At 44.0% G+C, this 25,984-nt stretch overlaps 1 protein-coding gene and 1 long non-coding RNA gene across 2 annotated transcripts in view; both read right to left on the reverse strand.

Annotated features, from left to right (window-relative positions):
• LOC109518454 (serine/threonine-protein kinase H1 homolog) overlaps nt 1–22,335 on the reverse strand; it is a 25,155-nt gene extending 2,820 nt beyond the window's left edge. The window contains exons 1-5 of the mRNA XM_019874277.1: nt 22,258–22,335; nt 21,692–21,918; nt 7,557–7,928; nt 4,954–5,429; nt 4,600–4,841 (exon numbers count right to left, since the gene is read on the reverse strand). Coding sequence (XP_019729836.1) covers nt 4,600–4,841; nt 4,954–5,429; nt 7,557–7,825 — 987 coding nt within the window. The 5' untranslated portion in view covers nt 7,826–7,928; nt 21,692–21,918; nt 22,258–22,335. The remainder of the gene's footprint in view (nt 1–4,599; nt 4,842–4,953; nt 5,430–7,556; nt 7,929–21,691; nt 21,919–22,257) is intronic.
• A 711-nt stretch (nt 22,336–23,046) lies between these two features.
• LOC109518864 (uncharacterized) lies at nt 23,047–24,023 on the reverse strand. Its single transcript, XR_002168838.1, has 3 exons — nt 23,916–24,023; nt 23,605–23,689; nt 23,047–23,265 (listed from the first exon to the last, which is right to left on the reverse strand). It is a non-coding gene; the product is annotated as an uncharacterized LOC109518864 (long non-coding RNA).
• Nucleotides 24,024–25,984: the final 1,961 nt, after the last annotated feature.

Consider the following 25,984-nt stretch of genomic DNA (forward strand, 5'->3'; position numbering starts at 1 on the left):
CACACACACACACACACACAGTAGCATTTTCCTTGATACGCTTGCTTGTTCTTTTTTAATTAGATTCCCCTTGCACCCTTTTGCAGCCCTCAAATGAAAAATTTGTAAAGCCCCGGTTCAACTTCATTCATCCTCAGAGTGATACTGATGAGACTAAAATAAATGCCTCAAAGCTACCCTGGAGGGTATACCTGTTGGCATCTTTTATCCAACACTCTGCCACCACACGTACGCACACGCACGTCAACAAGAGACAGCCGGGATGGGTGGGGGGGAAAAAGCAAGTGAGCCTAGTAAAAGTTTTGCCCCCCTCCATCAGTGCTGCGGTGGCACAAACAAAGACGTGTGTTGTTGTTCCCCGGGAAGTGAGCCACCTGCAGGAGGGTTATCTCCTCGTGCGCAAATAAACAAAGGCTTTATTGTGTTGGGAGGGAGAGAGGGAGCGATATATCACTGCGGAGGAAGCGCGGTGCAGCTCCGATAAGGCATCGAGGGGGAAACCTTGAGGGAACGCTTGCTTCATTAAGCTACATCTCGTTAAAGCGTGAATAAGCATGCAGCCTGAGCCCCCCCCCAACCCCCTCTCTCACCCTCACTTCATAATGTCTGTTATCCATCCTGACCTGAGCAGACCTGCATGGCAACAATTAGATGAACGAGCAAAAGGGATTCGATAACTCTGACGCCGCCTTTTCCGACATGCCATAATTTAAACAAACAAACAAAAAAAAAGATATCAAAGTTGAATTTATGACAGCCATCATGTTTTGGGGGATTTATTGTTGCATTCCTTTTATGAATCATTCAATGAGTTTTTACTTTTAAATTCAAATGTACAATGAGCAAAACATTTTTGCAGTGACTTAATATTTGAAAATGATTGAATACATATGTGTTTTTTTGACATAAGTTATACATATACAACACATATTTTACAATTATACACAGTGCATAGAACAAAATAAATGCAAATAAAATATACTACTTCGAAACAAATAATCCTGCATTTTTTTTCCTGACAATATACATCAAATTTAGAAAAAAATGCAATAAATAAGACAACAAACTCCCATTAAGTTCCCATTAAAAAGTAAAGATTTGCATTTTGTAGCATGAGTCATGGCCATGCACATGCAGATTTAGATGATTATTTTATGATTTTTTTTTTTTTTATTGGCATGGATTGAAGTCACATCCGTATGTTCAGAAAAGTGGTTCGAAAGCGAATGAGTCACTGGAGCGCTTGCAGCGCTGACTGACATCCCAATGTGGCGTTTGATGCCAAACCCTCAAATGGAAAACCTCCTCCAAAAGAACATTCCACACCCCAACCGAATGGAAATCGGAAGAAAACGCGAGCCGCGGCTCAACTCCCTTCATGTAAACATCAATACGGGGGATACAGGAGAGATTGTGCTGTCATGTACAATAATCACACACCCGCCAGATGTGTTCGCGCCGCACTCGCTAGGGGGCAGGCTGGCTTCACTCTTTGTTTTTCGTCCCATTTTTTTTTTTTTTTTTTTTTAAATCCGACGCTGGCTTGCTGCAGATGTTTGCTTTGGGTCATCAAGACGAAAGTGTGCAGCACAATGCAGTCAGGGGGAATCTTGTGGGAGGGAATTATTTAGCTTTACATCTGTCACACACACACACACACACACACACACACACACACACACACACACACACACACACACACACACACACACACACACACACACACACACACACACACGGTGCAAAAAAAGCCCCCCTCCGCCCCCACAGGCGACACCCATTCTTCCTCCTGCCCTGCTTTTTCTCTGCCTCCCTATAGAAGCCTTGAGAGTATTTATTTGATATCCTTCTTACGGTCTTCTCCTACGTGTACTAGTAGTTCCCCACTTGAGGGAAATGTCACTTGTGAGGAAAAAAACTAGTTTAAAAAGGTGCTATAAAAGGTTAAGAGCTGCTTAGGAGGTTAAACTTTCAAAAAAAAAAAAAAACGAAGGTGCTGATTAGCCGAAGAGGAACTCTGTGTATCGGCGATCAATTGCTATTGCTTAGGTCCATCACAGCTAATTTGAATTTGAATTTCGAAAAATGAATTTGCTTTGGAAATAACATAAAAGTGAAAATATTTGGACTCGCATTTTCAGCGAGGAGCAAATGCAGGTTCAAAGAAACCGAAACACATTTTGTCATCGCACACTCAGTGTCAAGTTTTACTGGACTTCAGTCATGCATTTGAAAAGCTTTGCAATTTGTCGCTGATAATGTCGTGGCACACTCACCTGACTTGAAAGCCAGCAGAGTGGGATCGGTTCCCACTCAGCGACGATGTGGGGGTGAATGGTTGCTCGTCTCGCTATGTGCCCTGCGACTGACTGGCGACCAGTTCGGGGTATAGTCTGCCTTTCGCCATAAGTTAACTGGGATAAGCAGTGTTGGTGCTTCATGAGTGATGATAGTTGCGCACAGATGTTAACTAGTGCACAGTTTTGCCTATGTGTCCTATTTGTCAGGAGAATTTGTCCTACTCGTGCAGAAATCCCATACAGAAGTGAAAGAAAATGGAGCAAATATGCCCTAGTCATTCTACAAGCACAGTGAATTGTCCCTACTTGTGACAACGGCACGCATGCTAGTACCTTAAACAGCAGGAATGGATGCTCAAATGGCTTCCCGCTAAGTGTAGCACTGTAGCCACAGCGCCCACCACTCTCCCAAATCCCCCCTGCAATCCATCTCAGACTCCTCTGCTTGCCTCCTCCTTCGCACTGCTGGGTAAACACATCAGGGTGACACTGTGGCGCATGCCCCCGGGCAAGTGGTGGTTGCACCTCAGAGGAGTGTGAGCGTCTATATGTGTGTGTGTGTGTGTGGTGGGGAGCGGAAGAGAATGTTGGCTAGGTGTGATTGAATGTCAGTGGTGCTGCGAGGGCTTTGCACGCAGGGACCCACAATGTAAGGTTTGGGGAAAAGCGCCATTTCAGTCACCTTCATCTTACTGGTGAACTCCCAGGACGCGCACTCACGTGGACACAAAGACGAGCTAGCCATTTAGAAGTGGGCCGGCCGTCGCATCCTGGCACGTTGATCGGTGGACAATCTGTCGAATCGCAGGCCCATAAGTGTTCCACATCATCGACAAAGCTACTAATGGACATGCTAATAGCATTTTAGTTTCGCATACCAGCTGTAACATACAGTACTGCACTGTAAATTCATTATTGACTGAATGACAAACTCTCAGAGCTACTAGCATTCTTTGTCATGAACCTGAAACGAGGTACGACTTCAGAAGACTACATGGGACTGGGTTAAATGCTAACTTGGTAGCAGTTAGCATGTTACGTTCGCATAGTAGCTGCTAACATACCACACTTTTTCAAATTTCAAGTCACCTCCGTAAACTTTCAGCATCAATCCCGGTAGAACGCTATGATATAAAAAGGCCAATGAAACTAGGTTAAAGGCTAACATGAAGGCACTTAGCATGTTACGTTAGCCTAGCAGCTGCTAACAAAGCATACTGTCTAAAATTTCGAGTCACCTCCAAATGCATTCTGCATTCTTCTCTGTGGAAAGATACGATTAGGAAAAAGTATAGTCAGGAGAAATGCTGTGAAATGAAGACGGTTGGCTGTTGGGAATTAATTAGAAGAATTTCGCAGTGTTTACAAACACTGGAATGGAGGTTCTCAATGTAGGTCAGTGCTAACATGAACAAGAATGTAGACAACACAAAACATGGCAAAACCCAACGTGAAACTCAAGTAAAACCCGAGCATTCCGTGGATTTGTTGTTTGGTCGGTGGCGTATCAAAGTAACACCGGGATAACATTCCAAGGCCTCGGACTAAAATGTCAGATTATGGGCAAGTGAATAATCCGAGATAAGCGGGAACGCACAGTGCCAAACTCACCTCAAGAGTTTTACTGTTAAAAATACACACCTCATCTCCCGGAGAACACGCGGTGCCCTTTTGTTGCCTTCTCGCAAGCGCTGAAGCAGGCGGGAGATTGGGCTAAATTTAGCATATCCGTGTTCTTTTCTTCACAAACACACGCGCACACACACCCCGAATGCCTCTGCTGCGACATGCTCACTGTACATTTTTCCAATTTACACTCGCAAAGAGCTTGTAGGCGTTCAACTTCTGCTTGTGGGAATACTGCGATGGCCGAGGTGTGACCAACTCCAGCCAAAGGAAGTCACAGCCACAGGTAAGAAGCACAACTACGACCCGTGAAAAGAAACCCGATTCTTTTTTTTTTCTTTCAGTGCTCTTACAAACTCAATTTATAAACCCTGGGGATCCCACCTGGTTCTCCCCATGGTGGTGGCGCCCCTCTAAAATGGCTCCCTCCGGCATGACTGATTGACCGGGTAGGAAGAGCAATTTCACCGACTTATCTTGCTTGCGGGACTAACTACAGCTGCGGATGGTTACATTTTCAGGGACACCGATCAAGAGCACGAACTACGAACGATGGTCAAGAAAAACAGATTCAAAGTATTTCAGGGACCACCCATGAGACTAACGTCCTGCCTCATCATAAAGCTTGTCACCTCTCTAAAACCCAGAAGAAGTGTTGAAACTGGTAACTTACATTTCCACGAAAGCTGTACTTGCCCCCCACGATGGACCTCAAGAGCCGAGTTTGGGTGTCATCCTCGAAGGGCATGCACCCGCTCAGGGTGATGTAGGCAATCACTCCGACAGCCCACATGTCCACGGCACAAGAGTAGGGTTTCCTCAGCACCACCTCCGGGGCCATGTACTCCGGTGTTCCACATGTGGTTCGTAAGGACCAAGTGCTGTTCGTCCCAGTGGCGTCTCCACTTTGGGCACCTGAAATCAGAGATGAAGAACTCGATCAACACAACTCGATTCGAGAGAGACTTCAATCGTCAATTCTCGGACTTATGAAGGACTCGACTTGAATTGACTATACGTGACTTACTCTGATTGCTGCCTGATAACGCCGCGCCTCCAAACGTTGCCAGCCCGAAGTCCGTCACCAGTAGGCGGGAATCGACGCCCGGGTGGTAGTAAAGAAGATTCTCTGGCTTCAAATCTCTGTGGGTGATCCCCAAGGAGTGGAGGTAGCCAACCCCGGCCAGGACCATACGCAGGGCCCGGGCGGCGTCCCGCTCCGTGTAGTGCCCCCTGCTGACGACGCGGTCCAGAAGCTCCCCGCCCGTGGCCAGCTCCAGAACCACGTAGACGCGCCTGGGACACTGGAACACCTCCACCAGGCGGACCACGTTAGCGTGGTTGACCCGCCGCAGCACCGCAAGCTCGGCCGCGCACACCTCCCGGGCCTGGGGGGCCTCCACTTCCATCAGTTTGATGGCGAAGGGTCGGCAACTGGTCCTGTGCTCGGCGCGCACCACCCGGCTGAAGCTGCCGCGACCGATCAGAGCCTTGATATGGTATCTGATGAGGCAGAATGGGAGTGCTGATGAGTCATCGGAGCACGGCGGTTGCATCTGTCGGCACATCTGGAGCACGTATGCACTCTCATTGTCAGCGGGATGGAGAAAATTCTCACTCATGAGGAGAAAAGTGCTTTCTCGTTAAATGAAGTGGGACTGAATTGAACTAAGAGGGAGGTTTCGAAAGGGAGCCGAGCAAATCCAGGATTTGAAAGCTAAATATAACCACGATTGCAGACATTATGACTCTAACGCGCAGGGAAAGTCACAGGTGGGCAAGTAACTTGGTTTCAAGATGATGTTTCGGTCTACAGTGGGTGTGGTTGGAAAGAATATTTCTTATTTTATTTTTTAAATACTTTTTTGGGTGAAAGAGAAACTCATGGGATGCTTACGGTGCAGTTTACGCTAACACAACAATATCAAATATTGATAACGCACGCAGACAAACTTTGCTTTGCGGTGCTTTAAAACTTGGGGACCACTGCCATTGACGGTCACTGCACTGCGGTTCCATTATTAAAAAAAAAAAAAAATGAAAAAAATGAACGCATGTCTGAATATTACACTCCCTAATGGTTTCTGTGAACTCATACTGTATCTGATGTTTCCTGGTAAACAATTCCTCCCTGCACATGCTCCAATTTTATACATTATCTTGCTTGCTTGGAAGCCTTAATTATATCCTTCTCGACTACTTTCACCATGAGAGCGAGATGCTCCACAGGTGGCGAGCTTTATGTTTTCACTCTTTTGATAACATAATTACAAAGGCGAGGGAAGATACACAATTAGCTGTAATGCTGTCATTTGGGAGACGTTGGCACACCATACAAAGTAGAAAGTGCTCACCAGAGCCACCGGGATACTCTTAATTTTCGAATACCAGAAGAAATAGGGGAGAAAGAAAAAAAAAGTTTTTAATAGACTGTGTACATAAGACAACGGTTTGCTATTGCCAAGATTGTTGTGTCTGGAGTGGAGGGAATTAGTGAGATGGGCATAACAATCCATGATTAATTTGTCCTTGAGGATTCGGTGGATTTGTTGTTGTTTAATCATCTCTTGAAGTAATTGACAACCCCATGTCGTTGGAGTTGCTCGTGTCAAGCAAGTACAAGAAGAATGTACCCCACTGTGCCTTGAAGTGATTTCATACAGTGACAAAAGAGGTCAAGACGCAAAGTTTACATCGCATATGGACGAGGGAGACAGGAGAGACTGAGCAGCACGGTTCAGACAAAGCTGGCTAGCTTTAGCTAAGCCTACTAGCACCACAGCTAACGACTGGGCCGCTACTTGGTGTCGTAATGTTAGCCTTTTGGCTAACAACAGTCGAGTGTAAGCTTGCTCGCACCACAGCGAACGACTGGGCCGCTACTTGCTGTCGTAATGTTAGCATTTTGGTGAACAACAGTCGAGTGTTAATTTACAGGATAACACAAGTACATTGCCCACCTTGGTACAGACAAATGTGCCTGTTGAAATTAGCTTTTTGGCCACCGGGCTATGAACAGCAGTGATATTTTACAGGTAGTAACAGTGCAAAGCTTACCTTGTTGCAGTATTTGACAGATTAAAATGAGTGTATACTGTATCATCATCACATCATGTTTAGCATATTGAACTCTTCAAGCAACACGTATTAAAAAAAGAAATAGTGGAGCAACACATTTCGACATTCAATACAATAGTACAGTGGACTACCGCATACTCACAGTTCGGCACCTGTGGATTCACCTATTCACTGATTTTTAAAAATATTTTAGAAAATTCTTTAAAAAACATTTTTGGGGGGTGTGGGGGCGGAGCAAACTCCTTTTTTGGGGGGTTAAAATATTTTTTCCTTCACAAATGCAGTTAAAATGGTCATCAGTTAGACACAGATTTTGTCTATCCCACTGTACTCACAATCATATATTCTTGATCCTCTGTGAGGAGGGGCTGCGTTGACTTTACAGACGTCCATGTTCAATATCTGTCTCTTATACTGCCCCCAGGTGGCCAAGGCAGGCAGCAGCACAATGACCATTGAAATGATTCAAAGCGTGACACAAATTCGTTTTCATTCCATCGAATTCCATCTTTATACGATGGGTTTAAAAGTTTCAATATTTCAATTTCCTACCTTGAGGTGACCCGAGCGTCAAACTTGTCCTTGTATGTGTCTCCTCTTTTCACTTGCTGCTTTTCATCTCGAAACCTCATTTCACCGGAAGGAAGAGTCTTCTTGCTTTTAGTGGAAAACCACACACTGTTCTTTTTTGGCTCCTCTCGGTGGTCCCGTTCCCTGGTGAAAGCGAGCAGCGACTGCAGCACGCTCACGTGGCGCTTTGCCTTCTCATTTTCATTTCCATTTTGGGTCGGAAGCACCTTGCTGGTCGTGCAGCCCATCATCTGATTGACGGTGAGCTGCTTGCGCCACTCAAGTGAAGCCAGGTGCTTGATGTGAGGCGTGCGTGTGAAGTCCCGCCCACTGAGCAGGTGTCATTTCTTCATCCTGAAAGTGCCACGCAAATAGGAAAGTGCTTTGAAGGCATTGTCGGTGCTCAACTGGCCGAGGACACAATGGAGCTCAAATGACATGACGTTTAAAAATAAAATAAAAAGCACCCTAAAAAGTAAAATATCATACTAGTTGTAGTTTTCTGAGGAAATTCACTTGGATTTTTTTTTTTAATGCTAAAAAACTATTAGCTGAGTAGTTTTTTATTTTAAGTTGGGGGACAATAGGGGGGGAATTGAATAAACAATTGATTAATTAAATACAATGTTTAGAATTGAGTGGAAATAAAACTGAGGAATACTCACAGCCACTAGCTTTCTTGAAGAATAAAAAATATATTTTAAAAAAATGCAATGATAAAAGTGCCCTGTGTGTGTGAGAATATTTATAACTTTTTTTTTTTTTTTTTTAAGCGTGTGGTTGTCAGCACAGCTCAGAAAAGTTGGGACAAAATGGCTGAATGCTTGGGTGGACGTGTTTACATGCGTCTTGCATCACCGTTTTGAATAGAAACACTGCTCGCTTGGTGTCACTCACACTCACACACACACACACACACACACACACACACACACACACACACACACACACACAGCTAAATATTTCATTTTGCTTTTTGGAACTTGTTCCTGAGCAACTCACAAGTGGCAGACACACACACACACACACACACACACACACACACACACACACACACACACACACACACACACACAGAGTAAAAAGTCATGTGCTACTGGACACAAAATGTTAATGCAAAGCTGCTGACTGCACTTATGCAACTAATTACATAATTGATGTTGTTACACATGTACACCGACTACAGTTCTGTTAAAAATAAAAGTATTTGAAAACGTATTTACTTGAATTTGTGAGGGCACAGCAATAATTTTTGAATGAACAAAAAATATTTATATATTAGAAGTAAAAATGTTATATACGGTGACTTTTTCACAATCCAGGTGATGCATAGAAATATTTTTTGGGGACAAAAATTGGATTCCATTTTTTTCTTCAGCATTTTTTTTTTTTGGGGGTGGGGGGGATTTTGCTGAGGGAACTGCTGTAGGGAACAGTCAGTTTCTGACAATGAATATTCTTGACTGCTTTGCGTTTCTTCTTTCTGTGTTGTTCTTGACTGCGTATTCCTTTGTGCGTTGTGGGCCGCCTGTGGCGTTTCAGGCATCACCTCAGCAGTGAGGAGCTAAATAATCGCCCTTGCGAAGACCTCCTACGGGGAGTCAGCAGTGTGATCACAAGATGGCGGCCCGCTCTGATAAATGACGCCGCGACGCGCGTAAGTGAGCCTCCGGACCTTAAGGGCGGTCAGACCGCCACCAACCTGTCAGGCGCTCCATTACCTCCCCCGGGGAGTGTTTACGGTTTCATCAGCCTGTTTGCGCAACTTGATGCTGTTCCCCCCCCCTCAAGCTGCAACAGTTACATTTGGTGGCGAATCCAACAAGGTTATGAGAGTTGACGAAAGCTGAGAAAATATTGACCACTAAAATTAATAATATAAAAAAAACAATGAAAGCTTAATTATATTACTAGCGATAATTATAGTGGAAAAAATGATTGGTGTCTACAGTATATATATATTTTTTTCGACATTATAAGACGCACAAAAAAAAAAAGCATTCAATTTTCTCAAAAGCCGACGGTGCGCCTGAAAATCCGATGTGCCTCATATATGGATCAATCTGAAGAAATAAAGCTGTACTGTATATTCCATTTAGCGTAGCTCCATCTAGTGGATGCATAACGTAACCACAGCCACGATTGTAGCTTCTATTCTATGCGCCTTATAATGCGGCACGCCCTATAAATGTACACAGTTTTAAAATAGGCCATGCATTGCAGGTGCACCTTATTGTGCCGAAAATACGGTATATGAATTATTACGAAGCTATTATTCCTTTGGATACTGCCAATGCTGCCTTGTGCGAGCTCCTCTGTTAAAATAACAAAAAGTGAGGCAGAAACAGTTTCTTTTGGGATTGGGGCAGGGCGAGGGTCCAGATGATATATTGCATGTGGATCTGGAAGTTTTCAATTATTTAGCTTTGCTCGTGGCAGAAACAGAAGTGACGCGAGTCTAATATGTGCAACACATCCATCACCGTGCCACAGTTTCACCGCGGCCAAATGTCGCAACGCTTGCGGGACCGGCTCGTCTTGCGCTCAAACGCGGCGACTCGCAGCTTTGTTTTTAGATTTTTGTTTTTTTTTTGGTTAGCATGATGTCATCATGATACATCGTCTTTTGCTCAAACACGGCGACTCGCAGCTTTGTTTTTAGATTTTTTTTTTTTTTTGGTTAGCATGATGTCATCATGATACAGTATGACGAAAGTATTAAATACAAGGTGCTTCTGCTGCTTTTACATACTCGCCGTCACTCCAATACTCAACTAATCAAGACTAACGAATTAATTTAAGTGGTGCAAATAATGTGATTAAGATGCAAATTGATCATTTCTTTTCATTTCTCGGCATCACAAGCAATCAATCAAATTTGAGCCTTGCTGTGTGGTTTCCCCACCGCGCCCCTTTTTTCCCCTTCTAATTACATTTCACTGACTTGAGTTGATTGTGTAAGCTACTCGTTCGCTCTCGTCATTTAACCAGTCGGTAAAAGAACCGAAAAGTAAATTGCTAAGATTTATCGTTCTAATTGTCAACGTCGATCCGCAAGGACACGAATCAGGAAAGTTTGGATCGTCAGAATAATTTGGAGTAATGAAGACGTGTGGGGATCACAAAGTTCATCGGAGTTTACGCGCAATTGTCAAACTTCGTCACCGGAGGGTGTTGGCCAAAAACTCAAAAGCGTGCCCGTTTTTCGTATTTGGTTGATTCGGCCAATTTGCGTGCTGAACCATAAATTTAAGAATTTGGCATCGTACATGTTGAAAAAAAACAAGAGCACCCTTGTCGCCACTTGGTGTCTTCAACGGGCGGGAGCGGTGCAAGATAATCCTCCCTCTGTGTCGTGATCCATCACTCGCAAAGGTGAGAGGGTATAACAAATGGATCAAGCAAAGGCCTCGCAAAGGTTACGTCCGCCTTTCCAGCCAAGGAAAACCTTGGGTGTGCGCTTGTGCAAATAAATCTCAGACAGTGCCAATCAAAAGTCAGCACAATTATCCTTGTGTAACCAACGGACGGTCCTGTTTGACTTGGTACAATGAGGACGCGCGAGTGCCTGTCACCCGTCATGTCCCGTCGTACATCACCACCACAAAGACGAGCTTGGCTAATTTGACGCCAGGAGCCTCCCAATTAGCGCCTGCTGGCGCATCAATCAAAAAGCAATCGCCAGCCACTGTACGTCTGCGTTTAAAGGGGCGGTATGCGTTCAATTAGCCAGCTTGAGAGACGGCGCGCCACACTTGACACGATAAATTATCTTAAAAGGGCTGTTTTAGCTGTCATAACACATTTATTTGATGCCAAGTGTCATGGAAATTTACCAGAACAGGCTGTAAATAAGAGAGTCTGACTTGGTGAAGCAGTATGTCGCTCAATATCCGAGGTCATTTTAAAGGCTGCAATGGTTAATATAAGATCATGTTTATCATTTCTCACAAAAATAAGCAACAATGATTTCATATGAATGGAATCAATGGCACGATGCAACACTATTTCTATAAATAAAAAACAAAAAAAATTCTATAGATATCTGCAAATATCATTTTCAAGTGATCCTTTCACTGGTGAGCTATTTTTAGAACAGGCCCACGGGTTGCTCATGAGGTCCTTGGGGTGACCTCCTGCACTAGACTAGCGTGTCAAATTTACAGGGAACGAAAAGGAGTCACTGATTGGCCATGATTGAAGTTGGCTGTGACCACTCCCACAGCGGCGCAGACCTGTCTGTGAAATTGAGTCTAACCTGACTCTGCGGAGAATGCGTCCTTAACAAAGCAGCGGCCGGAGGCAACACTGGCAGGCAGGAATCAAACAAGGCAGCGGGCCAGAAATGCGGCGTAAGCACCCGCCGTCGCCGCCCGCGACATTCCACATCAGCTGACAGGCAGCTTGATTGCCAGAGACGCCTCGAGAGCAACCCGGGAAATATTCCTGTGCACTGGTTACAATCAGTGATGAACGCGAATGCTAAGTGCCAGGGTAATCATTTCTGGACGATTCAATCCAGGAGTTCTGCTCTGAGACGATAAGACAAAGGGGGCAGGGAGATAATCGCGTGCCGAAGCACCTGAGGGGACCTTGGTCAGCGCAGCTCGTTGTGACAACAATGCGGCAAGGTGAGAGGGACGGGATGATTTGTCAACAGCTTTCCCTGTGTTCTCATTGCCGAAGTTCTGGGAAGCTACTGCTGAATGAAAAAATGTTCATCGTTTTAACCCTGACATACTGTTCAGGCCAAAGTCGAGCCGTTTTGACATTTAACAGCGACAACAACAACAAAAAAAGCAACAACACCGAATGTCATTCTGACACTGAAATTTGATGGCTTTGTCCGGAAATGATAATATTTGAAATTGATATTCTTTTGTACAGCTGCGCCACATTGAGGCTGACTCGACTTAGGGGACGATTGAAATCGGAAAAATCGGTTTGGATTTACAAAGACGTGAATGCAGTGAATCAAATTGAATCTGATCTATGCTATGTCGACATACTATCGAATCGTCTTTTGTTGATGTATACCTTGGAAGAAAATAACACGTTATGGTTCCGCTAAGTTCTTTCCCCTGTATATAAAATGACAACGAAACACTCCTTGCATCATACTCTTGCATTGAATCGCCATCACGCTGAATCGAACTGAATCGTTCCGCTTTAAAATCAAACCGTCCTTGAAGCGCATCGCAACCTGTCTGTCGAAATGCGTATCGAATCGTCTTTTATTGGAATACATGGCGGGAATCTTGAAATTGAGAAACGTCACATGCCGAGGATGCTGAAAGCCAGATTGGTGATCGATGAATGAATGATGGATTGATAATGAATGCGTGATGGATACGTTGACCTAAGCCGGCCATGTTGTCCTCCCTCATCTTTGCCTTCCGCCCGCTGCCCTCCATTTCAGACAGATCAGGGCTGCTTAACGTTGGCGTTCCCTCTCGTAACCTACTTGGCGCCGGCATCCGATCACAAAGCCACATTTCATGCTGCGGCGTGAGAAAACCATTGCTCATTGCGCCTCTCAATATTTATCACGGTACAATTTCGAGCCCTCGCGTAGCTCCGGCGTCGCCGCACTCTCAGCGGCCCGATTTATTTACGCCACCACTCTCCCACGGAAGAACTTTTTTGCGGGCGTGAATGAGATGCTGACAAATGGAGTCGGGGGAAAGGAAAAGAATGGAAGTAGAGGCCACGCCCACCTCGCATACAGTCCACTCCAAAAGTATTCACTCCAAAAGTATTGTTCCCTTGTTGACCTTGCCGTCCCAATACTTTTGGAGGGAACTCGTGTGTCCTGGTTTCTGCTACCAACGCAACAACTGGTCATATACATTCCATATTGCAGTAAACAATTTAGAGGTGCAGGCTAATTTTACATCACAAATTTAATTTAGAATAGATTTTGTTTTATTTTTTTTATTAATTTCTACATTTTTTAACATTTGTATTTTTTGGGTGTCATTTTCAATCATTCATTTTCATGACATTTTAATTTCCTTTTTAATTAAAGTAATTTTTCATAGAATTATATTTTTATTCAACATTCATTTTAATGTGGCTTTTGACAAATTTATTTATTCATTTTAATTTGGTTTAGAAACCTGTTTAGATTTTATTGGATTTATCTGGGGGTTTTTTTTACGGGTAATTTTTAATTCAATTTGTAGCATGTTCATCTTAATTTCATTAAAAATAATAATGCCAAACCAACATTTTCTATTACCTCGAATTTAATGCATCAGCCATATTACGAATTACATATTTCACTGGAGAGCGTCTGACAGCCTTTTATTTTGGACATTGCAGGATGGACAAGGTGTCACCGTCTTGCAATTCTTGTTCAAATTCCAAGCTGGTCGTTCGACAAACTGTCAACATGTTTAGTTCAGAAATTTCGGCACATTTCGACCTTATATTTTTACAGACCAGCACAGATTAGTCCTCCGAAGTGAGGCACCACCTAGCAATCGGTGTCTGACAAAGTAGCGGGCAGACGCTTGCGTGCTTGGCGGCCAACACGAACTCGTGGCCGCCCGAAAGTCACCCCGTGTCTGGAAAGGCCGTTAAGTAGCGCTCACGGCGGCGGCGGCGGCATTGTGGCCAAGCTGTAATAAGGAAGCAAATCAGAGCTTGTTATCTGGCACTTAATGATTGGGCCACTGATTATCAAGTGTCGTGGGGGTCATCGGGTCCCGCTTTTAATTCACCGTCTAATTGGCTCGGCTGCTCCTTCAGCGGGGAGGGATTAAAGTGAGAAAGAAGAAAACCTTTAGAACTCCCGCAAGCCCTGCAGCCATTTTTTAAAAAAATTTATCTGACTTTGACTTTTGACTGGGGAGGTTTTTTTTTTTTTTTTTTGCCCATCATCTCACCTTTTTCTACTCTCTTGAGGGAACATCTGGAATAAATTAATGAGGACTCTCCAGAAAGAGACATGACTTAAAAAAAAAAAAAAAGAACACCTCACATGTCTTATAAATGAACGAGGGCTCGTCTGACTGCGGCCGTTTATGTGGTTTAAGAATGAATGAAAGATGGCAAGCCTGTCCGGCTCGTGACTACAAAGTGAAATCAATTCATGAATGAATGAATGAATACGGACTCGCCACAGTGTCCTCACTGCAACAGTCGTCAGTAAAAGGTACTCGCATGTCTTTTAAATGACTGAAGGAATGAACTAATGAGGACTCCTGACTCAGGTGGTACTAAAAAATTAACACATTCACGTGGCTTATGAATGAATGAACTCTCCAGATGGATAAATGACTACAAAACTAAAAACAACTCAATCGACACACAAAAGGAATTCGATTTGGGACATGACCGCAAAGTTAACACCATCAAAAAGGCTGATGAATGGGTGAATGCACGAATTTGGACTTTGCTGACTTAGGCAGGACTAAAAAGTGAAAATAACTAATTGTGAATTAAGCTCCAAGATAAAGAAAATGTTTGACCATCAGTAGCACGCTCGCTTGTTTTGATGATCGAACCTTTTTAACATCTTTTTCAGAAGGAATGTGTCAACAGAACAGTACAGCAACAACAACAGATGGCCGCCATCATGTCTTAATATACAAATGAACGCAGGCGAGTCATTTTCCGCTCTGAGTGAAATTAACGCGCCGGCTACCATAGCAACCTTCACGGCAGGAGGCAAACGTTTATGTTTGGATTTTTTTTTTTTCAATTAATGTGAAGGTATAGGAGCACCTGCAGCGAATCCGTTTTTAAATATAACACTAATAAAAAATACAAACGAAAATGCAAGTGGAATAATGAAACAAAAGGAAGCATAAATAATATGTATAAGATGCAGGTGCACACACATGCCCTTCATTTATTCCATTTCATGAACAGATTTTTTTTTTGAAAAAATTTATTTTATGTTATCAAATGTACTTTTTAATTACTAGAATGTATTCCATTATTAAAACTCAAAAAACTGATTTTATTTTAATTTCCACTTTATGATGAATTCATTTGTTCAATGCACTTTATATTAATAGCTTCAATGTAACGACTTGCATTTAAAATGATTTTTAATTAAATATTTTCCATATATTTTTTTTTAAATGTCGGTTTTGCCATTCCATGTAATTATGTTTCTTTTATCATGAAAGAAATAAATGATAAGAAATAATTGTGTCAAATATATTTTCTTCTTTTAAAAATGGGTTTTAGCATGCAATGGAAAGAATCATTCAACATATATAATATGATGCAGAAAATAATTTTTCCCCATTCAGATTAAACCGGAAGACATGTTCACGCATGCAACAGCCCCCAAATGAAGACCAGCATTATAAAAATGTGCCACTGCTCACACACTTGTTCGCCGAAAGCTCTAAGCGCCACGGGTGTAGACTACGCGAGCTCGCATTGTAGCCACCCAAGCAATCAGGTGGCGAGACGTGACAGCGTTGACCCAACAAAGGCTTCTTATTACCCCGCCGTAATTGGAAACGGCGCGCAAGGACGTGGCCGTTCCATTTGCAATATTTACAAGTCAATAAACGTTTGCGTTGGCTTCGGCGCTCGTCCTTCACGCCTGCGCCTGGCAGATAAGACGGACGAGGTCAAAGGGAGCGCTAAACACAAATTGGCACAAAGCAGATCATACATGGACGGCCGGAGGACTCGGCTCTACATTAGCGCAAGCGTAAATCAAGCGTCGGATACCAATCGGGAGTGGGAGGCCCTCCAAGAAATGAGATGCGCTTCAGGCATGTTATTGCGATAAAGATGTAGTCAAGCTCTTCTGGTGGAAATAAGATCCACCTTGGTGCTCTTGGGAGCAAAATGGAAAAACAAAACAACAAAAAAAGAAAACAACCGTGCTCAGATGTACCTGTAGCTACATGCTAACGTTGCATGCAAGGTCAAAATCAATGAATGCAGTCATTCGCCTCAGAAAATAAAAGTAAATAAGAGGAGAGTTGAGTAATGGCCATGAAATTTCTTTTGGGGTATTTTGCCAAATTTATCCAATATTAAAAAAACAACAACCAAACAACGCAAACTTCAAGAGTATTACAAACATTCAACAGAGAGCCAACTATGACAAACTTGCTAGCAAGCTAGCTAGCCAACTACCGATCTAACGAACCAGCCCAACTTAAAAAATTACAACAAATGTGACAAACTAAAGAATGAGTGATGGAACGAACAAACAAACAAAACATGAACTATCTACCATCAGTAAATTATTTTAAAAATTGACTAGCAATCGGCAAACAAACCCGCAAACGAACCAACCAGCCAACCAACTGACGAACCACATTTCCAATTTCTAAGTGATTTCAACATTTATAGCTCAATTTGACGTACATTTTATTAGCACAGGACATCCTCTTGGATCCTTTTTAATTGGTGGAAACACTGATCAGGTTTCATTCCCCATCTCCACCCCATTTCCCAGCGTGCTTTGCAGGGCCGCAAACAGACATGCTGCTGGGCTCTGTGCCTTTTTGCTTTGATGGGTTGATGAGAGGGTGGTGGCGGAAGGGGGCTTAAAGGAAAAAAAAAAATCATCGGGTTCACTCGGCGAGCATCTGCTCTGCCATACGAAGGGAGATAAATCTGCAACAGGCGTGATGCATCTTCATTAAAGTCAGCGCTCAACACCTCTCTCTGAAAACTGCCAAACTGTCCAGATGCCACATTTAAGCTTTGCGGGGGAAGAAAGGGATGGAGTGAGGGAGTGAGGGGAGAAAAAAAAAAAAAAGACGACGAGAGGTTCGGACACGGACGAGCGGCTCCATTTGGGAGCGTTTCGTGCCACCGCCGCATGAATTTAGACATCAATCTTGCTTAAACAATTACAGACTAAGATGGTCATTTGCATAGCGCTTGGAGGCATGAGAGGCTCGGCGAGCGCACAGACGCTTGCAATCATATCAGTCCGATAAACTCAATTATATATATATATACACACATACATACATATACACACACGCGGAAGAGGGGGTGAGAGAGAGAGGACTTGGCAAAAAATCTGCCTAGTTTTGGAGTGGGTGATAATTGGGAAACTCCATACGCAATTTCAGACAGCAATATTTTGGAAATTAGTAAGTATGAAGGAATAGCTAGCATCAGCCATTTTATTTTAATTGTTCATTTGATACAATTATTTGGCGCGCTGACTAGCTAGCTATCTTGATAACTGCTACTTTTTTTGCAAACTAATTATCAACTAACTTCAAAACAAGATATCGTTATATCTATAGCTAGCTAGCAATATCTTTGGATTGCTAGCTAGCTAACCAAGTAAGTAACTAACCAAACTTAAACTTGACTAGCTAACTAGCTAATATAACCATATTTATCAAGACAATATTTAGTTTCTTTTGCTGAATGTGTCCGTCTCACAGTAAACTTCAAAAACGATATGATGAAATTTTTCGTAATGTTTACATATCGCAAGTTGGTGTGGATTGCATCGGCAATGATGAATTGGGTTTCGCTGCATTGCAACATTGCCAACCATCCCAGAGTCTTCCATAAAAGCAGGAAGTGCATCCGGGATGACACGACCGGTGGGTGCATTCCGTCCGTTTTTGTCTACAGGAAGCTGGTCGCTGTGAAGTTGCCGCTGACATTTTGGTCGATGCCGGAAAATGAAGAATGTGCGACGGCGTTCACTCTCTACTTTGGGCCGAAGGTCGCTGCTATTTGCTGCTTGGTACAAAATAAAAGAGGTGACATTTGGAACGCGACAACGCCAAATGTTTCCACTACAGACTGACACTGACACACACACACACACACACACACACACACACACACACACACACACACACACACACACACACCGGGATAACACAAAATTATTGACAAAACCCGTGGTCAGGTGCGTAATTATGAGGACAGGTAACTTTTTGATGATCAAAAGCTGTGAATTGTGGTGCGATACCACATCCTGCCTTCTGGGGTGTTGCCTCAGATACAGTTCAAAGACAAGATGACGCACAACTCATGTAAACAGGACTTATGGGGACATGCACGAAAACATTGGATTTGAGCTTCATTACAGGCTGAGAAACCTATTTGCGTTGTCCAAATCATGAGGACACTCCTCAAAATTGACAACGTCCTCATCGTCCTGCATGTATTCAGGTGATATGCCAGCACACACACACACATTGTCACACACTACCATAGATGAGGGGCCCTGAAATGTCAGCTCATTCTACTTCTACTACTTCACTAATTGCGTAGAGCACATCACAGTAAGAGGTCTCGGTTAAGGTTTCAAGCAAGGATTAATGTTTTAAAGTAGGGTTTCAATCCAGGGTTAGGTTTTTAAAACAGGGTTGCAAATACCATGTATGTAGATGTATCAGTAATGCACGCTCGGAACCATTTAACCAAGAATGACATGAGCGCACACACACTCAGCCCGATGTCCTGTAAACACTCTCCAGTTGCGTCAAAAGAAACGCCATGATAAGTTTGACTAGCGGGGAAAAAAGTGGGTTGCTAGGACGGTTCAAGATGACATCAAAGCAGGGATGGGACATCCTTCACGGTGGCGGCGGGGGCGATGTGACGACTTTATGTGTCGCGCTACGCGACTTAATGACGGACGAGCGCTGATTTACGGGCGGCGCGGTGCCGCCGCTCGCGACAAATGACTTCATAACGCGGCCCGATAATATTTCCATTGTTATCCGTGAGCCAACGGGACGACCCTGAGCGACGCCTAACAAACGAGTTGACATGCAAGGACGTGAACGCGCGCTGCGACGCCGTAGTTATGTTGCAAATGCGCCGTCTGTTTTCTTGTCGCCGCGTTGTCACGGAAACAAGTTATCGATCGAATCTCGAAAAGAATGTTAAAATGGCTGTGGCAGTGTTAAATGATCCCAAATAAATCAGATTTAACCCTTTCAGGGACAGCGGTTACGACAGTGGACGGCTTATCATGTGATCAGGTTACAGGGTGCAGGAAAGGGTGAACGACAGAGACGCTTTCGCGTTTCAAAGCATTTTTTCGCACAAGCGCGGCAAGAGGATTTGTCGTCTGGCATTTTGGAAGTAAGGTTTTAAGCCCTGAGTTAAGGTTCCAAGTGATATGTCAGTGAATATTTAAAAGTCTGAACTCAGGGGTCACAGCCGGGGGTTCCAATTCACACAAACAAAACTCACACCCGCGCGCTCGCTGACGATGACAGCGCGGGTGTTTGCCGCGGTTGCCGGATGCCATATTGCAAGACGACGCTTTATTCAAATGATGAAGAGCCTTCGGGCGTTCGCTCAGTCATGCTCATGAATTATTCATGGCGATAATGACTCCAATATTAATAATACAAAGAGTCATCTCCCGGTTATACATTTGATAAATGTCCGACAGGAGCCGCTGGGATCACGGTCCAATGTCATTTTCGCCAAAGACACTTGGATTTTGCTTTAATTCCGTTGTGGGTGGGTTGAGAAAGGCCCCGGGAAGATGAGCAAATAAAAATGCTCACTTGCGGCGCCCGTCGAATGCAGGCTTCAAGGACAAAACCAAATAGGTGGAATGTCTCCTTGTGTGCTTTTTAATTCAAGCGCCTGGAATCAGCGTGAACACCTGCGTTTTATACGGCGGCCGCGATAAAACAAACCCGGCGAAGGCGGTGACATTCCGCTCCGCCGTCGACGTCTTTCTGGCTGGTTATGCTTTGAATAAACAGCGCGGCCCCTTAAAACGCGTCTTATCTCCGCGGCCATACTGTCCTCGCCTCGATGAGGTGGAGGGTTTTACAACTCCGCCAAGCCGCAAAAGACTTTGCGGACGATAACTTTACATCCCGCAGGCCACTAGGACATTAGCCGCTATCACTCTGTGCGAGTCGAGCCTTTTTTATTTATTTTTAAAATCTCAACTTGGGATTCACACGCCTCCGCACGGAATCGCAGCACAACTTTACCCGCGCTCGCCCCGCGGACGCCTCGGCAGAGAATTAAAGGCTGACAGATGTGCGGAAAGGCGGCAACTGATCATCGCTATCACATCTCCCCCGCTTGGCCGCGGGTCTCCCGATGGGTGACACACACCGCCAGGCTCGACTAAACGAATGATGAAAGCCAGCCAGATGGGAGCCCAACAACAGCTTTAGGAAAATGAGAAGGAGCGGAAACAAAGTGTGCAATTGAATGTCAGGCAAAGTCAAAGGGAGCGCGCCATTTCATCCACCAGTGGGCTCAATTCCGCAGCGAAAGAGACACTCCAGTGATCAGGAAAGTCCTCAGATGACTGATAAAACGCATTTGCGGCGAGCTCTCCGCGAGCCGGCTGAATACTTGTCAGCGTGAAGGCTGACATTTCTTGCGTTTGTAGGCGAAAAAAAAAAGTCAAAAGCTGCGTCACAGCGGAAGTGGACTTGGTACTCGCTTTGTATTTGTCTTGTCTACCCACTTTACTTATACCGCTACTGGTTGTCACATGGGTTAGACTTCAGCTTCCTCGTGACCCCGAAGACAACACGGAAAAGAAAACGACCGGCGTGCCCGGTGTGAACGATTCAAACGAGCCAGGAAGTTCAATGACATCAACTCTGAGGGGAGGGGGTCACTTGATTGACTTGAGGAGAGTTCCTGTCGCCATCATTTCCTGTCGCACCGCATGGTGACGGATGAGGGCTGCTTCGACGAGGTCACGAGGGTGATTTTTTTTACCTCTGCCGCCAACACGCTGGAGGGGAAGATTAACGTGCCCCTAATAAAAGCGCTCATAGTTATGGAGGTCCAACAAAAGTCAGAGGTTAACACGCGTTGGTGCGGCGGCGTGACCTTCCGCCACTCAAACAGCTACAAATATTTTATGCAGTCGCTTCGTTGCAACAGGCAGGCAAACGGTACATTTATCATTTCAACTGTTTTCCATCTTTGCTGATTTTTTTTTTTTTTTGGTCATTTAAGCATTTCAGTAGGACTTAATTATTGGGAGATTTAAATTTTTTTTTTTTTAAATCACCAATCATCAATCTTTGCCACCACACGCCACAAATACAATTACAAATAACCTCACAAATCATAATCACAACCCCAGTGTGAAGAGCAAGGCTTGACTTGGCCGGTTCTTTGCACGATAGAAAGAAAATTCCAACACTTACCCCGCGCCTCGGCGATTCGGGCCGTCACCCGCCGCCTGCTTAGCGTCGCGACGATTGGCCTTTACTCGCGGAGTACCATGCCGGCCGAGCCGGCGCAAACTGGGAAATCAGGCAGCGATACACAAAAGGTCAACTTGCTGACGGCACCGAGACATATTGTGCCCAGAGAAGATCCTCCGAGGCGGACGGCGACTTCGCCATTTCACCCTTCCCTGGCGCACGTTCGCCTGGGGGAGAAAATTGCCATTAGCATTCAAGGACAACAGTCATGCTTCAAAAGTCATTTGAATAGGCTGAGATCTCTTTGGCTTTCAACCGTTGTTAATGAAAATTGCCCCGGGCGATGGCGGAGTGTAAGTTTGTTGCCAAGGAATGAGAGAGTGCAGAGTTTTGGACATTATTTGGCGCATCGATTGCCCCACACAATGCTTCAGAAATCAATATGAGAGAGCTCCGGTGGAAAATAAACTGAAGTTACGGCTGAACATTAAACATGAACTAAAAACCCACACCAAACCGATAAATGGGCTCGCTAACTTATCAGATGGGCAGTGAAAGAGACTCACGAGCGTATAATGGCTTTCAAGTTGGACCAGACTTCCACCAAGAATCAGATGACAGCGCAATAAGCGAGTTTCTGGTCCGCATCAACTGTGAAAAAAAAAAAAGAAGAGTTGTCAGGGTTTCTGGAAAGTTCCGGACAGAATTGGACCCCAGTAACATGAGCTCAGAAAGAATTGACACAGAGGTTTATCCGAAAAAAAAAAAAAAAAGGGCGCAAAACTGACAAAGTACAGCGGGGGTCACTTGATTGACTTGAGGAGAGTTCCTGTCGCCATCATTTCCTGTCGCACCGCATGGTGACGGATGAGGGCTGCTTCGACGAGGTCACGAGGGTGATTTTTTTTACCTCTGCCGCCAACACGCTGGAGGGGAAGATTAACGTGCCCCTAATAAAAGCGCTCATAGTTATGGAGGTCCAACAAAAGTCAGAGGTTAACACGCGTTGGTGCGGCGGCGTGTCCTTCCGCCACTCAAACAGCTACAAATATTTTATGCAGTCGCTTCGTTGCAACAGGCAGGCAAACGGTACATTTATCATTTCAACTGTTTTCCATCTTTTCTGATTTTTTTTTTTTTTTGGTCATTTAAGCATTTCAGTAGGACTTAATTATTGGGAGATTTAAATTTTTTTTTTTTTAAATCACCAATCATCAATCTTTGCCACCACACGCCACAAATACAATTACAAATAACCTCACAAATCATAATCACAACCCCAGTGTGAAGAGCAAGGCTTGACTTGGCCGGTTCTTTGCACGATAGAAAGAAAATTCCAACACTTACCCCGCGCCTCGGCGATTCGGGCCGTCACCCGCCGCCTGCTTAGCGTCGCGACGATTGGCCTTTACTCGCGGAGTACCATGCCGGCCGAGCCGGCGCAAACTGGGAAATCAGGCAGCGATACACAAAAGGTCAACTTGCTGACGGCACCGAGACATATTGTGCCCAGAGAAGATCCTCCGAGGCGGACGGCGACTTCGCCATTTCACCCTTCCCTGGCGCACGTTCGCCTGGGGGAGAAAATTGCCATTAGCATTCAAGGACAACAGTCATGCTTCAAAAGTCATTTGAATAGGCTGAGATCTCTTTGGCTTTCAACCGTTGTTAATGAAAATTGCCCCGGGCGATGGCGGAGTGTAAGTTTGTTGCCAAGGAATGAGAGAGTGCAGAGTTTTGGACATTATTTGGCGCATCGATTGCCCCACACAATGCTTCAGAAATCAATATGAGAGAGCTCCGGTGGAAAATAAACTGAAGTTACGGCTGAACATTAAACATGAACTAAAAACCCACACCAAACCGATAAATGGGCTCGCTAACTTATCAGATGGGCAGTGAAAGAGACTCACGAGCGTATAATGGCTTTCAAGTTGGACCAGACTTCCACCAAGAATCAGATGACAGCGCAATAAGCGAGTTTCTGGTCCGCATCAACTGTGAAAAAAAAAAAAGAAGAGTTGTCAGGGTTTCTGGAAAGTTCCGGACAGAATTGGACCCCAGTAACATGAGCTCAGAAAGAATTGACACAGAGGTTTAGCCGAAAAAAAAAAAAAAAAAGGTCGCAAAACTGACAAAGTACAGCAAAGGACGCTGGTAAAACAGTCGGTGGGGGGGCATGGCGAGGTCAAAAAACAAAGAGCAGGAAACCGAAGAATTCAACCTTTGGTGGCAGAACCGTGAGCAAGATGAATTCTCCTGACAACTTGGAAGTCCTTAAATAGCGCTTAACATGGGAGAAGGTGTGCACGCCGCAGGGAAGGCCCTCCTCTGCCACATGCTGGAGCCACACAAGAACAGAATCATGACAGAGGGACTGTTTCATCGGTCTGTTACGTAGCTGCCAAGTTACATTGTAGAATAAGTGAGTGAGTTAATTAACTACATTGAAGTAGTTACTCGAGCAGAGCATAACTAGCATAACAAGCATTGCTGGGTTGCATACATCTCTGCTTTGGGCTTGTTAAGACAAATGAACAAACAATTAATTTTTTAATATACTGTAGCTGTGATGTTCCATGTGGGTGTTGAAAGATTCGCATTAATTCAGACAAATGTTCCGTCGCTTTGTAATAGTTGAGTGTGGAGCTCGCAATTAGCGGGTATTAACGAGCCCCAGGCAAACACCCACACGCGCAGGTCACATAATGTCATACAAATGGATGTGAAAGTGCATTGAAGTGAAGTACCGCTGCGACGCCGTCTCAACGCTCTTTCTGGAGAGCAAATGACTGAGTGGAGAGAAGTGCTCTACACTTTGCCATTCAATCAACATTTGACGCTAGTTTGCTGCATCCATTTCACTCTTGTGTTAGCTGATGTTTAAAAAAAAAATGCATAAATGACGACAAAGAAATAAGCATCTGCACATGTTAAGTGGGATTTTGCATTAAAGTGGTTGCCTAAGTCAAATGCAAAATTCCGTTGAAGATATAAAGTTTATATAAACACGAATGAGATGTGTGATGTTTGTATCACTCATTATTAAAAATAAATAAATAAATAAATACAAAAGATTCATGACATCACGTTATATTTTTTTGCAGCATATTACACTCCAGAAGATTCCCAACCAAACAACTTACGCATCATGGAAACAAATACTACAATGTATCAAAACCTTAAAAGAATAAACAAATCGATCTTAGTTCAATCAACTCCCACACGTGTTTACCTTGGCATGCTAATGCAAAATACAATGCAAACACCAATGCACTGACACTTTGTGCTTTGGTGTGTGCTGAAAGAAAAAAAAAAGAAAAAAAAATCAACATTTATTGTGTGCGATAAAAGCATTAAAAACACTCACAGCCGCTAATATATTTGAATTAGCGCTAATTGATTGCTTTTCCTGGAACATGATTGATGCTTTTCTGGCAGGGGAAAATGCTCGGCCTTTCATTTTGAGCTGATATGAGCCTTTCTAGTATAACCTTTTGAATATGCCAGATCCCGCGTGATGACTCAGCATTTTTGGAAAGGTGTAACTGACAGGTTGGCGCAGACTCACTGACAGTTTCAACCTCATTTGTCACTTACTCAATAACAGTGACGCTCCAAATGCATCGTTGTTTTGGCATGCAAAATAAGATGCATTAATTGGCTCGTGTTTCGCAACAGTTTTGTTTTAATCACGCAATTTGTTAGTTTTGTCCTTAGCTTGGTTGGTTAGTTCATTAGTTATGTTAGCAATGATAGCTGGTGGGTTTCATGAGCTAAATCTTTTTTTGTTGTTGTTGCTAATTTGGTATGTTAGCTAGTTCAGTCAATATGTTGGGAAAGTTAATTTAGATAGTTACACTGTGTAGTTTGTTAAGTAAGTGACGTTAGCTCGTCATTTACGTTTGTGTCCCATGTCAAAATTGGGAGTTCAATTAGATTTGCTAATCAATGATGCTAGCGCCCTACGTGAAATGAACAGGGTGCGTGATGATCGCTGGTTAGCGAGCTAGTTGCGTTGGTCATATTAGCGAGTCGAGTTAGAATGTGACATGAGCAAGTCAGTTACGTTAACGTGTTGCATTATTAGTTACGTTCTGTTATCTAGTGACACTGGTCACATGAGTTACTTGACTCGCATGCCTTCTAGCGGACGCGTTAGCTGCTCTAAAATCCGCAACATTACGGGGGTCCAAAGTAATCCCTCCACACAGACACAAAGAACACACACTGGAGGAGAATTAAGAGGCTTTTTCCTCCAGTGATGTTCATAAATGAGCATCTTGGCGAAAA

This window comes from Hippocampus comes, unplaced genomic scaffold (genome assembly GCF_001891065.2).
Source record: "Hippocampus comes isolate QL1 unplaced genomic scaffold, H_comes_QL1_v1.1 scaffold25, whole genome shotgun sequence".
NCBI lineage: Eukaryota > Metazoa > Chordata > Actinopteri > Syngnathiformes > Syngnathidae > Hippocampus > Hippocampus comes.